Raw genomic sequence first — 13,556 nt, forward strand, 5'->3', positions numbered from 1 at the left:
GTCATACTTCAACACAACCGGAGAGTCGATGGTAAACACGTTAAAAAACAAGGGGTATTAAAACTTTCTTATTGAATCCAACTGCAGCTCTGTTGAGACACAACTTGTGTGAACCAGGTTCTGCACTTCCTGTTCCAATGGGAAAGTTTCCCACTTGATGGAACAGACACGCTATGAATGAATATTAGTGGTCGCCTGCATGTTTTTCCTGCCGGTATAAGTCAAAATATCTGCTGTTAAATAACCTCCACAACTGCACAACTACTTCAAGCCCAGTGACACAACTGCTAATCATTATGAGCCCTCAGCCTTTTAAGCAGGTTACTCAACTACTGCCTTACACCCTCAAACAAGTGCGAGCACACAGATGGTCAGCGGGAGAAGAGAAGGGAAGAACAGCACACACCTCCACAGAGAGAGACAGGGAGGAGCCATGAGGAGAGGGGAGGCAGGAGAAGGCGGGGTCTACCCCTCCAGACTGCAGGGGCTGGCGAAGCGGGGAGGTAGGGGACGACTCCACCTTTGGCATCCCATACATCTGACTTAACTGGCCCACCGTCACATACTCCTTCAACACACACACACACACACAGGTGGAGAAGGAGGAGGAGCAGAGAGAGAGAGAGAGAGAGAGAGAGAGAGAGAGAGAGAGAGAGAGAGAGAGAGAGAGAGAGAGAGAGAGAGAGAGAGAGAGAGAGAGAGAGAGAGAGAGAGAGAGAGAGAGAGAGAGAGAGAGAGAGAGAGAGAGAGAGAGAGAGAGAGAGAGAGAAAGAAGAAGAACGACATGTCAGTAGGAGAAGCAGCAGGTGGGAAACATATCGAGCAGTGACCTACTGCATCATGGAGGTGTGATGGAGGCAGGGACGTGAAACAGAGCACACACTGGATTAAAACAAACAGCAAAGGGCAACACAATACACACGAGTCAGACCAGTATATGTAACCATCACTGGCCTCATCACATCATTCACCACCAACATCCTGGGATTAGTATGATTTTGTATTTATACACTTTCTTTCTTCCCTTTCAATTTAGGGTGTGATATATATGGACCAAAATAAATCACTTCTTTATATTTTTCTTTATAGTTTTCTTGTCACGAAAAAAAAATGGTCAAAGGGTTTTGGTCTATTATGTTTTGTTAAGTTTAATAATCATCAATGCATTTAATATTTGTTTATTTTGTTAAAAAGGAGACAATGCATAAATAATACTATGATAAAACACTTTTTCTTAAGTATTTTTATATCATATATTTATATATGAGATGTCCTTGTGGCTGATTACAACCCAACTCACTCTACCCTCATTTCCTCCACCTTTATTAAATACCTTATTTTGTTTGCCAAAAAACAGCAATTATACTGACACTGGTATTCATTTATCTTAGATACTGTCTTTTCTCCTGAATGTTGTAAATATTGTTATGATGTTGATGTGCTCTCTTAGTGGTGAAATATATTGCATCTTCTCTGTTCGTCCTGAGAAAGGAGTCCCTCACTTGTGATAACCCCTGAGGTTTCTCCTGTTATAAGAATGTTTTGGGATGTTTTTTCTCGTCCTTCTCGAGGGTTAAGGACAGATGATGTCCCACCTTATTAAGTGTTAAGCCCTTTGAGGTAAACTGTAATTTGTGGATATGATGAAAAAGTTACCATTTAATACCTGCAGTTATAAATAAAAAAAAACTCTGATTGCTGCTATGATCCAGTCACACAGACCACAGTGTCTGTAAATCAACACTGCCTCATGGCTACAGACGGTGAGTACAAACAAGGCCAAGTAGAGTCAGGCTGATACACAGCAGGCCAGCAGAGGGAGCAGCATGACATGAAAACACAGGGATGGGAAGACAGAGTGAGTTAGAGGCAGAAAACAAGTCAGGGAGGAGACAGACAGGAAGTGATGGTACCTCGCAGGGGCCAGCTAATGTAGCATCTATTGCAGACACTTGGCCGTGTGAGGCGGACTTGCTGCTGCCATGGCGGCTGCCACCGCCGTACATCTTATAAACGTCCGACAGCTTCATATACTCCTGAGGCACCAGCCAACAACAGTCAGACAATATGAGAAGCCATGGAAAATGGAAATGGAAAATGCAAATGGGAAAATATAAACACAGATATAAACGCACACAAGCAGACACACAAATGCACAGAGGCCTCCCACAATGCCTTGAGCCTTTTGGTTTAGAGATTATTTGAGCCAACGACAGTGTGTTATATGGTTGTTGTTATATTAAATGAAACGTGCGCAGTGTGAGTGACATGAGAGAGAGGATGTAATATTACTATTTGTGAACAGGTACATTTCCATTGTATATCTCCATATTTTAGGTGAATTGAATTTCATCAGCAGCCGGTTGTGTGTATGTAGGTGTGTGTGTGTGTGTGTGTGTTAAAAGAGACAGGAACACACTAAGCAACGAACACAGAGCATCTTAAGCGTCAAACATGGCGGACACACAATCAGGTCACAAACAGGCACTGTTGGTGTCCACAACAGCCAATGATGTAGTGGCCGATATGAAAAATTTAAAATTGTCACCACTGGTTGATCAATGCAAATAAACAACTGTGAGAGGCAAGTGTTGAGTCTTCTGAGCATAATATGTGAGCAGAGGAGAATGTAGGTGAGTTAATCCACTACGTTTCTGGACAAAACCCACTTTCAGCCTAAAGCTGCAGTGCTTGCTCCTCTTAACTATCGTTAATGATGTTCTATTGAAAAACACATCAGCCTGAGCCCACGTAGTGCAGCACAATACATCACAGACGTAATTATAGCCACAGTGCGAGTACGACACCCACAGTGCAATGAATGACCTTTGGGGTGAGTTGCATTAAAAAGCTGTGAGGGAGTAGTGGGCTTCATGCAGGGGATCATTAGTCTGATTACCTCCGTTGGGCTGCTGGGGTACAACTGACAGGGAGGGGAGGGATGTAAGTAGGGAGAAGAGGCTTGACAGAGGGAATGCTGGGAGGAGTGGACATCCTCCGACAACAGGTCAGCCTCGCTGATTTGGAGCATTTCCTGTTTCAACAGTTGAGGAATAAGTGTTCAATGCCTGAGACACTAGAAACAAATTCATGCACGGCTCAGGCGTTCTGTCTCTTGCCTTCCCTCAGGCAGCCTTCACCAGTGACAACAGGTTAACAAGTTATACACTTAAGTGAATGGAAGTAGTGACCAATAAGAGTTAGTTCACTCTACACAATATTAATTAAGAGCTCATCATGAAAAAGCCTTTCAATTACAACATAAATCTGCAGATTAGACTGATTTCAACACATGTAGCATCCAAGAGATTACCCATGAGTCTGCAGTCCAACCAATCACAGGCAGTTAGAGAAGTGAACGTGGGGAAGGATCAGCTGTGAGTCATCAAAGCTCTGTGTAGTTTTCAAGCCTGGAGTGTGAATGAGTGTTTGTTTTCACCGAATACACACTGAGCCTCAGCCCTTCTCTCACCTCTCTCATCGCAGTGGAGGACTTGGGGAAGCTCTTTCCTCCAGTCAGGTTATGGTATCTCTTCTCCAGCGCTGACAGTCTCTCCTTCTCCTGGACCGTAAAGAAACAGATTCATCACATTATTGTCTCATCAATACATGTACTCACTCAACTCCTTCATTATTGTTATCGTCAAGCCACATGATGGATCGTGGTGGCAGCTAATCCTAGATTATGATTACAACTTGATTGCTTAGATGTGCAATATGCCCACATATACAACTATGACTGCCAATACCACTATGAAAACACTTCTCCATTTATGTTAGAAACGGTCTTTTCTCATGAATGCTTGTTATTTTGCTATTGCACTTCTGTCTGTCCTGGGGGAGGGATCCCTCACTTATGACTCTCTGAGGTTGCTGTGTTTTTTGTCCTCTGTTGAAATATTTTTCTTTCGTGTTTTTTTCTTACTCTAAAGGGAAGAGGATGTTGCACCTTCATAAAACCTGTGAGGCAAAATGGGATTTGTGAATATCGGCTATACAGGTAAACTTTGATTGATTGATAACGTGCCTGAAACATCAGTATTCTTGTACACTCCTTAATACAAAATACACAATATCTATACTTTCAAATATCTTGTTTTTAGTGGAACATTATTTAATGCACTGACAGATGAGTTTGTACCTTTTGGAGCATTTGCAGTGCGAGGCCTCTGTCTTTAGCCAAACGCTCACACTCCTGAGATGCCTGTAGGCTGAGCTGGTTGGCCTGGTTCTCTAAAGCAGACACCTTCTCCTGTGCAGAGGACAACACAAAAACAATTAGATTTCCAATGCAAGCAGCACACCAACTATTGCACAACTTTGTAAAAAATAGGGTCAGACTAAGTTGATACTGCATAGCTGAGTATATTATTTGCCCCAGGCAGCTTCATCTCTAACACAAAAAAACATATTGTCAAGAACATAATCTTGATCTACTAGTGTTCCTGTTCCTGCAGAGACGATCAGGCGTTTCCTCACCTTCCTCTTGGCCACGCTGCTGTGGTACTCCGCTCTCTCCTGGAGAAGCTGCTGGCTGATGGTTTCTCTCTCCTCCTCCAGGCTGCTCTCTCTCTCCAGCTGCTGAAACTCCAGGTCCTCAAACTTTTTGGTTCCTGCTTCCAGCACCTCTCCATCCTGATGGAGGCGCGTGCACATAATGAGCGGTTACATCATATACAGAAAAACGCACTGTTTACGTTGCTCATTTTAAAGCCATCCTCTATCACCGGACTAGCGTTACTGCTGACAGCAAAGCGAAAACATATTTGACACTTGCATGAAATAGTTTTAAAATAGTTTTCCCAGCATGGCTAAAGCTCGTGCTCAGTCAAGCAGGCAGCCGTGAAACACATGCTTCTACTGCAGCACAGCTACTGGTGTCTCGTCATTAGATTTACTGGAGAATATGGGGACTGGGATGGGAGATGACAGATTTATGGTTAAAATCTGATTTGATTCTTCCCAGTATCATTTCCAATTTGCTCTCTTGCTAGTGTAGGGAATAAACACTAACAATGTAGACAAATAAAGTGAAATTATAAGACTAATACATGAACAATAAATCATATTGCTTTACAAATGCAGCAATGTCTGGAATGAAATTAATTTTATAAAAACAATAGGTAAATACATAGTTTACTTAGAGTCCTTCCTTTTTTGGTGCTACAACACCTGTAGCTGCAGACAAGTTTAAGTTCCATGTCTCTTGTGTCAGTGGCAGCCAGATGAGTGTTTGAGTCTGGAGGCTCTTGAGTCGGCGTATAGCTCCTGTGACCCAACAGCCTGCAATGTCTGGTCACTGACATGCATGTGTGTAATGAAAATGACTTCTTCTTACAAGTGATCAAAACACAAGAACTGAGGACTCGGTTGTCAAACATCTAGACACCTTTGGAGAAAATTTGTTTCTGCTCTCCTGACTGAGCCTGAAATTCCCACTTTCCCGTCGTAACATCCTGATCTCAGACTTCATATCAACTGGTTGCTCTACTCTCTGAGTGGGATCCAAACAAATGACTCAAATTACTTCATTCCATAATAGCCTCCAACTTTACATAAAATCTTGTTCTGTCTGGTAAAAGTGCATCTTTTACCATCTTTACCATCCTGATAGGTAAAGAAAGCTAAATTCACATTTGACCCTAAATCAGACAACAGTAGTTTCCATAAGAGAAGTCAAAGGATGAGATAAAGCAGTCAGGGCTTATGTTAATTGATTAGTGAGGAGTTATACATATTATGTGAGTCATGAGAATTCACAGAGGAGATGCACATCAGATTCGGGCATGCAGAGCAGTGGGGAGGGGTTCGTATTACATGGAGCACGTAACCAAAATGCATCACTAGCAGCTGAAGTGACCAGGGGCCATTTGTGTGCTCCTGTGTGAACCCAGGGCTCCAGTAGCACGTAGGTGCTGCGAGGAGGGGGGAGAATTCCTGCAGCAGGGCACTGAGAGGGCGGCTCATGAAAACATAGAGAGCGTGTGCATGTAAACTGTGTGCTGAAGGGTTAAAGGTCAGGCCAGTAGCACTGTGTGTGTTGGCACCTGTATGTGCCGAGTGGTGACACATGCACTGACTACAAAGGCAGAGAGCTGAGGGAGTAAATAAAATAGATTTCAATTTTTCTTTTATATAAGTTTTCTGTTTGATTGGTTGCTGTATGGTTTCCCACAAACAATTTTCAGTTAATGGTGGTTAAACAACATTAAATCACATAATATACACTTGACTCAAAGGCTGAGATATTAAGCTAGCTAGAAGCTAGTTACACTTAGCAGGAGTATAGCCAAGTTTCATCATTACAGGATTTAGGTAAGAGCATCATTTTGTTATGTGGAATAACAAACCGAACATCCAAGATGTCAGTTTATCAAGTTAATACCTTTGACAGCATGGGAAAAGTATGTCATTACATTTTTCTCTTAATTTTAGATGTCTGTTTGGTTTTTACTCTAAAAATATAAACTCAGAGAAATAAAAGTTTTATGACATTGATTACCAGTTAGCAGGATTACACAGAAACGGATTTCCATGAAACTCTTGCTCTATGTTATAAATCAGGGAACAGTCCATTACATTTTGGAGCCGATTTGGTTCACATGGGAAAAACTGGATTTTTTCTTTAATATTGTGGCATTTTCCCACAGTTTTGTTGATTTCCCAGACAATAAATCTTGGATCTTGGTGAAAAAATCGGGTATATGTGTAGGTTGGAGCAGATCCAAATAAAAGTGTCATTCTAGTTTTAAGAAGTCAAATGCAGGTCTTAACTCACTTCTGACCAAACATGTAACTACTGTTTTGAATGTGTATTGTCCAGTGCAAGTACCGCCTACACACAGTGCCAACTTTACAACACACTTTGTTAAAACACCAGCTGTTATAAGTTCTTAATTTACAGTTGGGTGTTTAACATAGTTCACACTCTTTTTAAAAGACGGTAACTAGGCCGGTGCTACTATCTATGAAGGCAGGAGGGAGTTGCGTGTGGGGTGACACGCCTGGGTCACGTTTAGCAGGTTCAAACGAGGCAGGCTAATGCAACCAAGGCCGGCAGGTGAGGGGGGGGGGGGGGGGGGGTCTCTAGGTGCTTCTGCTTGACTTAAGGACCCACCCTTTTGAGCTGTTCCTGCAACTGTTCCCGCAGGGACTCGGGACAGTTATGAAGCTGGTTCTTCAGCTCAGCGTAGCCCTCCTGGAGGCTCCTCAGGGCCCGACGCTCGGCCTCAACATTAGCCCTCTCCTAGAAAGACACAACACACACCCACACATAGGATGGATGGGGTGAGGGGAGAGATAGAGAGAGATAGAGAGCCGGAGAGAGACAGAAAGAAAAACACACTGCTCAATATCCACGCCATGCAAATTTAAGATAAAACAAAAAACAGCAAGGTGTTAGCATAGACTCGTTGTTTACAGGGCTTGGCTGGGGATGACACAACTCACATTGTTGGATTATTGAACGACATACGTGTGCTCTGAATTCAACATGGACCCGTATACTAGAGAGAAATGACAATTAAATTTCACAAACTTCTTTTTTGATGACAATTCAAAGCTCTATTCTTCCGCTTCTTGACATATTTTTGTAGTACAATGTATGCGACTATCTTAACAGCAAACCTTGCACTTTATGGTTATGGGCAGTAAATAGACCAGACTAACAGTTTGCAGACTTGGCTGCAAAAAACATTTAAAAGTAATTGCTGAGTGAGCAACATTAACTTGACAGTAGTGACAGTTAAAGTACAGAAGCTTCATCTCTCCTGGGTGCTGCTCGACTTTCAAACTTGGGGATCGATCAATAACGAGTAACTTTGCTGCTACTAGTTGTGTAGGAACAAAGTTGGCTTTGGAATCCACTTTGTGTTTGATGTGAAAAACCAAAAGTCCTCTAGGACTGACAGCACAAACAGGAGTCTCACTATAAAAGACAAAGAGCCAGTTTCTTTTTTCGGTTTTTCTACAGCACAGAGCTTAAAAGAAACCGTTAGCATGAGGGCAAATTGTTTTGGTCAGCTGCAGAGCCACAGCTTAATGAAGAATGTATCCTCTAATTCCCACTAACTGGGGTTTCATTACATTCACAAATAAGCAGACTTGTGCTCTTGGTCTTTATTAGACACAAAATTCCAAGACCAAGGGCAGGTAACACTGAGACACCTGACCGTAGCTGTCACTTCTCATGGTCACCTGACACATCCCCCAATAAAATAAACATGAATGACACCTTCACTTTTTTGTTGTTAACCCTGTGATGTGCAGACAAAAACTTCCCAAGAGTTGACTATAACAACAAAGTCAAATGTGCTTTCTTTACACTTCTTTTCATTCCTGTGTGTGCTTGAATGTGTTGGATGTAGGTAAAAGGAAAAAAAAATAGGGAGCACTATATAAACCATAAAGGACATGCAGGTAGTTTCAGCTACTGGACCACCGTCACAAAATGATCTTGCAGAACTCGTGTACTACAACCAAAGACAGAGCCCAGACAGCCACTGGAGGGCAGGTGTCTCTGTGGACAGAGTCCGTCATGCACACAGGGAGGAAAAAGGTGAGCACAGTGGATCAGAGGTCCAGTGACTTGAGAGAAACATTAGAGGTTAATGGATGTCAGTTAGTTAGCGGAGTCAAGCTGAGGAGAAAACTGATTAAAAAGACAAACTACTAAGTCGAAAACATGCAAGAGAGAACAGCCAAGTTCCTTAATTAACCCTTTATGTAGCCAAATATTCTCTCAGTGCGGTAAATTGAATTCTCCATATCAGGGAAACAGACAGGACTGTAGACTTAGGACATGGACTCCAACATTACTGATCCAGTAGTAAATGTAAGACACAGGCAGTGAGTGTGTGTGTTTTGTCTCTAAGTGTCAAACAATGTGTACAGCATCAACAAAAATTTGTTTGAACCCTAACCCTAACCCTAACCCTAACCCTAAATCAATGGATTCCAATCATTTGAAAGGTGAGATGTCACCACCCCACTGGTCCCTCTACCTTGTCTTTCTCCCTCTGGATGGCGCTCTCCAGCTCATCCAGTTTGCGCTGCAGCTGAGTGACGATGTCTGTTTCAGCTTCTATCTGGTCGTGCTCCGCCTGCCTCTCGCCCTGCAGCAAAGCCCGCTCCATCTCGGCCTGGAAGAGAGCGTCAAACAAAGAGTCACACCTGCTGGCCTGAGCTCCAGCCCTCCACATAACAACATCGCAAAACCCCTACAATACTGTGACCATGAACTAATAATAACAATAATAATATCTTGCATTTATATAGCGGGACCCGAAGACCCTGTACATATGAACTGTAAATTTCTACTTCTATTCTCTAAGCTGCGTTTAGACTGAAGGGGTCTGATTTCCGCTGTTTTTACACTACCTCTTGTTTAGACTCCTGGAGTTGCTGCTCTAGCTCTGTCAGTCTGGTTTTGAGCTCATCGATCCGAGAAAGAACGCGAACCCGCTCCTCCACCAGGTAGCCCAGCTCCAGACGAGCGGTGCTGGATGAGTCCTCGTGCTGCAAGGAGGGAGAACAGAGGAGGTCAGGCTTTCAAGAAAGGAAGTGAAGCCAGTAAATACACACCTTTTAAACCATAATATATTTAATGGTATATGATTTATATTTATGTTTGTACAGTCTCTTAAATTAAGCCTTAGTTTTGACATTATTATATTTTTACATTTTCATCTGTTTACGCAGAATAACACAAAAAATTACACAACAAATTTCCATGACACTTTGTGTTAGGATTGGACATTAGCCAAGATAAAAGCCATTAAATCGAAGCAGGTCTGCACAAAGGGGTTGATCCAGGAATTTTGTATCACTTTCACATTGTTTGATTGACATTTTCAATGAATTCACAGTGAACAATTATCTTAATGATAAAAATTATATTAAGGGGTAATTACATCTATGAATGTGTGCAATTTGTCGCAGCTTGATTGAATTTAAGGGGACTGTTGGGCCTTAGTGGAGGTATGCACTCTACTGATAACCATTATATGTTTATATTATGTTTTTTAATTTGTATTTTAAAATCAGGGTTATTACTTCAGCAGTGTTTTGTTTCCCGGTGCTATTGATGATTGCTGTCTCTGGTCTAAATGTCGTTTCAGTAGATTTTCCATCTTACTGAAAAAGAACCTCTTCGAAATCGTTTGTTGAAATCAATAAAAAATTGTTGGATAATAAAACCATGCACGATCTATTATATGACAACTTAAAGAAGGATTAAGAAACTTGTCACAGAAAACAGAGACAAATGAAACAAAGGAGCCAGGACAAAGGAGTTGGTTGATAAATAAAGTTCATGCAGAAGCCACAGAGACTACCTACTAACAGCCCATGAAATCAATTTGATGGAAATGAGAAGGAGAGGGGGGTGCAGGCAGAAGCTGATTGGGTGTTTTCCTTGCAGATGTTTCGAGAAATGCAAAAATTATATACAGTAATATTCACATTTGTTCAGAGACTGAACTTTGGCCCATTGGCTCTGTACTATTATGTAACATGGATTGAGGTTTAATAATATGCATCCATGTGAAATAATATGCTACATCAAGCAGCCACCAAAAAGCCCCTGATAATATCCTGTGTGTGACAGCAAATGATAGTAGTGTACAATGCATTTGTTGTCATGAAGCTGCAGCATACAACTGCATGTAGTTATCATAATTCTAAAACTTTTTCTTTCTGCAGGATCCAGCTCAGGATCCTCTGTAGTCCCTGATCCTCACTTTAAAGAGCAACTGATACAGAAAGAGTCGAGGAAATCACTGGCACATGCTGGTTTCCACAGCGACATGCAGAGAGAGCGTCTTCAGTGGAAAACATGCTTTCCCCCTGACCTGTCTGTCTCCATTGTGCAGTGCTGATGCTGTGCTGGCAGCAGGAGATGCCCTCACCTCCTGATGAGTGCTCTCTGTACTACTACACTCCTCCTTCAGATTCTCCTCATCGCTCTCCCTCATTCTCTGTGCCAGGCGAAGTGCAGCTGAGGACGGTGTCCCTCCGAGGACATTCTCCACGGACGTTCTCTGCCCAGAGCCATCAGCCGGCCCCCCTGGGAAACCCGTCCTCCCCAGGCCTAGAGGGTCCAGACCGGTGCCCTCTCCTTTGTTGTACTCTGCACAGAGGTTCAGGATGGTCTCTAGTCTCTGTCTCTCCTGTGGCAAAAAAACAAAGACAAGCAAATGGTTACAAGTTTAAAAACAAGGAGAACAAATAATATCTCTTTGCTTTGGCTTTTTAAAATATAGCAACATTAACTCTTACACACACTCTTAAACCTGTGCCTGTGTTTGAATATAAAATCTGCTGTATTGTCAGCATCAGCTTTATTCTATACATCAGAACCAGCCCTGGTAAAGAATATATGAATGTTTTCTTAATTCCTGTGGGCAAGAAAAACAAAGTGAGCTCTATGAAAATACCAGCATTTCTGCATACATTTAAAACATGGACTGATCTTAATCTGAGTTACCCAAAAAACTAAAACTGTGTAGAAGGTGGATGATGCAGCAGAACAATGATCAATAACATCAGGTAAATCCACAAGTGGCCTGGTCAGAGTCCAGACCAGAGCCGATCACACTAGACATCCTCAGAATATGATCGAGCTGATGATTGATGGGTGTGTTCAATAGACATGAGCATATATTTTTGTTTGTCTATACTTATAACTTAACTGAAGATCAGATGACATTATATAACCAATTAACAGAATTAATGCAGTACTTAATTCCAAAGGTTTCATATAATTTTTCCTGCCACTGTTTAATAACTATGCTTATATTTTTGCACTTAAGGTTAAATATATTATATTTAAAAATATCCTTTAATTTTATCAGAAAACTCTGACCATGACTGTAGTGCAGGTCAGTCACGTCACCTTGAAGGCAAACACTGATATCATATGTATGAGGCACGACTGATGTATCTATGATTATATTACAGAACAATCACATTCAAGTGAAGTACAACATTTAAATGAACTGCAGGTGCTACTAACAAGTCGACTTTCCCTTTGACGGGTTAACTACAGTTAACTACAGTTAACCAGTCTCACATCAATAGTTAACTCAAACTGATGATCTGACTCTAGAATGAAGGTTTTCCAACCAGCCTCAGTTTCAGTAAGAGCCATCAAGACTCTTCTCATGCCTGAAACAACACAGCGTTTCACACAATGCTCTCTCTTGGGTGCTGCCTGCGACTCAGACTCAGCGACTTGGTTGCCCAGCTGTCACTACGGAGGGGTCAGCCCACCTATGGGGGCCCCGGCAGTCCAGGCCGACAGAGTAACCTCTTAACCCTAAAACGTCAGCTGCAGACAGAGCGTCTGCAGAGCCCAGCAGAACCGCATCACACATCGACTTCATAAATAACTGACTCCGGTGCTCCGTGATCTGACTACTATATGTAGATTTCATGGGCTGACAGTAAAATTTTGAAAGTCAGAAAAGTAGTAATTGCATCAGTATAAAGGTCGAACAGTGAGTAATGTAATGTTTAGGTTGAGGTATCTTGGTTCCATCCCCTTGTATCGCGATATGAGAATGTGGAAGTTTGTGACGTGGTTTCCGAATCGTTGCATCCTTAGTAGACACACGTTTAGTCAACTATGTTTTTTATGCGTTAGGATTAGGAATTTTTGTAATTTTTCAGATATAAAACAGTCAAATTTCAAAATAATACAACTGTCTACTTGTCAACTCAGACTTTAACATACTATATAAAAAATCTGGGTATTTTGTTGTGTTGGAACGCTTAACAAGCCAGGTGCATCGCCTTTTCAGCACAACGTTCCCACTGAGCTAGCCTCTGCATGGGGAAGACTGGTTTTAACCTGTAATCTGGGACCAGTCATTTTTTTAACTGAGTGGGTGGGAGTAAAATACCCCCTTTAGGCTGCAGAGCAGTATTTACTAGAAGCAGAGTCAAACTTCAAACATATTCTGGCAAGTCAATGACTACTCTCGAGTCCTCCCACTCAACATCTGCTTGAACATACACATAGATTAGACCATTTAGCGTTCTGATGCCTGTCTCTGAGAGCCAGCACCATCATTGTGTATGCCAGACAGCCTCCAGGCTAACAAACCTGTATGGTGGATGAGTAGCAGCATCACAGACACACTATAAACCATTCAGAGTGTTTGGTCTCATCATAAATCAACTTGACGCAGCATCACATTTGACGCCTGACAACTGCATGCTGACAGATTTGCATGAATCCTATATTTTTGGTTTTCTGATTTGGTTTGGTTTTTTTAAACCGTCAGAAGAATGTTTTATGATCTTGTGTTGTAAATACAGGTTATAGTAATACAAAAATCTTAGAAGTTTTAAGTCTCTAGGACTCTCTGCAGATATCATTAGCATGTTTCTCAGGGATCTCAGAGCTGCCTGGGAGAGAACAAGTTCAACAACAGGTCAGTGTGTTAATCCAAACCTTTTGGCCAGAATGCAAGCTCCCATGTCCCAGTTGGAAACATTGAGGTTGCACGATGGTTCAATAAGCCTATGCAGTTTAAGCCTAATTAATTCTGCCA

General features: G+C 42.0%; 1 protein-coding gene across 1 annotated transcript in view; it reads right to left on the reverse strand.

Moving 5' to 3' along the window:
• Window positions 1–13,556, reverse strand: part of phldb1b (pleckstrin homology-like domain, family B, member 1b) — a 70,444-nt gene that overhangs the window by 17,379 nt on the left and 39,509 nt on the right. The window contains exons 4-10 of the mRNA XM_061072740.1: window positions 10,851–11,168; window positions 9,379–9,516; window positions 9,003–9,140; window positions 7,118–7,246; window positions 4,480–4,635; window positions 4,142–4,252; window positions 3,473–3,562 (exon numbers count right to left, since the gene is read on the reverse strand). Coding sequence (XP_060928723.1) covers window positions 3,473–3,562; window positions 4,142–4,252; window positions 4,480–4,635; window positions 7,118–7,246; window positions 9,003–9,140; window positions 9,379–9,516; window positions 10,851–11,168 — 1,080 coding nt within the window. The remainder of the gene's footprint in view (window positions 1–3,472; window positions 3,563–4,141; window positions 4,253–4,479; window positions 4,636–7,117; window positions 7,247–9,002; window positions 9,141–9,378; window positions 9,517–10,850; window positions 11,169–13,556) is intronic.

Source organism: Limanda limanda, chromosome 6 (genome assembly GCF_963576545.1).
Source record: "Limanda limanda chromosome 6, fLimLim1.1, whole genome shotgun sequence".
In the NCBI taxonomy this organism is placed as follows: domain Eukaryota; kingdom Metazoa; phylum Chordata; class Actinopteri; order Pleuronectiformes; family Pleuronectidae; genus Limanda; species Limanda limanda.